The 1,452-nt window shown below is 43.3% G+C and overlaps 2 protein-coding genes across 2 annotated transcripts in view; both read right to left on the bottom strand.

Annotated features, from left to right (window-relative positions):
- Positions 1-70: 70 nt before the first annotated feature.
- LOC132179460 (metalloendoproteinase 2-MMP-like) lies at positions 71-1,144 on the bottom strand. Its single transcript, XM_059592190.1, has one exon. The coding sequence runs from the start codon at positions 1,129-1,131 to the stop codon at positions 178-180; it is 954 nt and encodes a 317-aa protein (XP_059448173.1). The 5' UTR covers positions 1,132-1,144; the 3' UTR covers positions 71-177.
- A 42-nt stretch (positions 1,145-1,186) lies between these two features.
- Positions 1,187-1,452, bottom strand: part of LOC132178299 (metalloendoproteinase 3-MMP-like) — an 862-nt gene continuing 596 nt past the window's right edge. Inside the window, exon 2 of the mRNA XM_059590742.1 lies at positions 1,187-1,219. Coding sequence (XP_059446725.1) covers positions 1,187-1,219 — 33 coding nt within the window. The remainder of the gene's footprint in view (positions 1,220-1,452) is intronic.

Here is a 1,452-nt window from a genome sequence, read left to right as displayed (position 1 = left end):
GATGGATTTGTTTCTGTAATTACTTACGGAAAAAGCATGTGAAAAAGTTAATACAAACACACCCTTTAATTAATCTTTATTGATAATAATCATGCTGTATTTTATAAAATGGCGGCGGTAACACTTTATTCTATAATATTATCATACTACGTACTCCCGCCCGTTTCCAAATATCTTTTACCTGTTGTATAACACTCTAATTCCTTCAATATCGTCGGGATGCAGGCCTTTGGTGACTCCTTGAGAGATGCTAGGGAACATGATAGCTTGCTGGACTGAGCTATGCCCGAGTCCAAGTAGGTGCCCAATTTCATGCACGGCAACTGTTATCAAATCGGTTGCACCTGGGACTGCACCCACACTCCATCTCTCATCTCCATCATAATGGAATCTCCCATCAGTCGGTGCAAAAGCATGAGCCAGGGTGCCACCAGTTCCATCAAAAGGGTACCCATCTCCATGATCCCTACTATAAAAACCAACTGTGATATCCGGGCGTGCGCCGCTTGGAGCCTGTGAGAAGGTGAAATGCGTTCTTGAGGCCCATGCCTGGAAGGCTTGCACGACGGCGTTTATGGCTGCAGTTGGGGTACCTGACACAAATCCATAGGTGAGGCGGTACTTGGATGGCGGCCACCTTGGGTTTCCGGGGAAGAAACTATAGTGAGAGACGGTATGGAATGAGCCATGGCTCTTGTGATCATGCCACTTCTTCCCCAGATGCATCCAATTTGTACCGTTGACGATGTCTGCCACGCCGCAGCGAGGCACCATCATGGTTGATACTGTTTTATCATCCAAAGTGCCACTCGCTTTCAGATGGTAATTAAGTTGGTATGTTTTGACGGCCGATTCCAAGAGATCATCAAAAACGTCGTCGTTGGAATGGGTGTGATTTTTGGAATGGTTATAGTTTAGATAACCAAATTGTTCAAGGTATTTTTTGAGGCCCTGGATGCCTTTGGTCTTATTGCCCTTGTGACATCCGTGAAGGCCCTTGAGAAACTCGAAGGGTGAAGTTTTTTTGTCAAGCGAATTTGGTGGATTAGTTGCATGAGCTGAAAGGAGAGGAAGGAGGAGGAGGATAAGGAGAGCCAATGAGAAGAGAGAAAAAGCTTTCAAAGCAGCCATGGTTGGATCGATCGATGTTGCAAAAATCTCTTAGTCTCGGGGCTTTTTATAGTGGTTATTTTCTTTTGTGAGTATGTAGGTGCATAGGCTGCATAACCATTGGAGTGTTGAGAAGTCAATAAAAGTGCAAATTTCTTTATTCATACCATGACACATTGGGTCACATCTAAACTTGGCACATTGGGTCACATCAAAACTTTTTTTGGCTGCATTGCTTCTCCCTAATGTTAGTAGGAAGGACCTTCTCTCTTTTAAGCCGGTTTAGTATTGCTTTCTTGTTGTTTTCTTCTATATATGTACTTCAATAATAAAAAAATAAAA

This window comes from Corylus avellana, chromosome ca4 (assembly GCF_901000735.1).
Source record: "Corylus avellana chromosome ca4, CavTom2PMs-1.0".
Taxonomy (NCBI): Eukaryota; Viridiplantae; Streptophyta; class Magnoliopsida; order Fagales; family Betulaceae; genus Corylus; species Corylus avellana.
The sequence above is the reverse complement of the archived record's forward strand: the minus strand, read 5'-3'. Positions and strand labels throughout refer to the sequence as shown.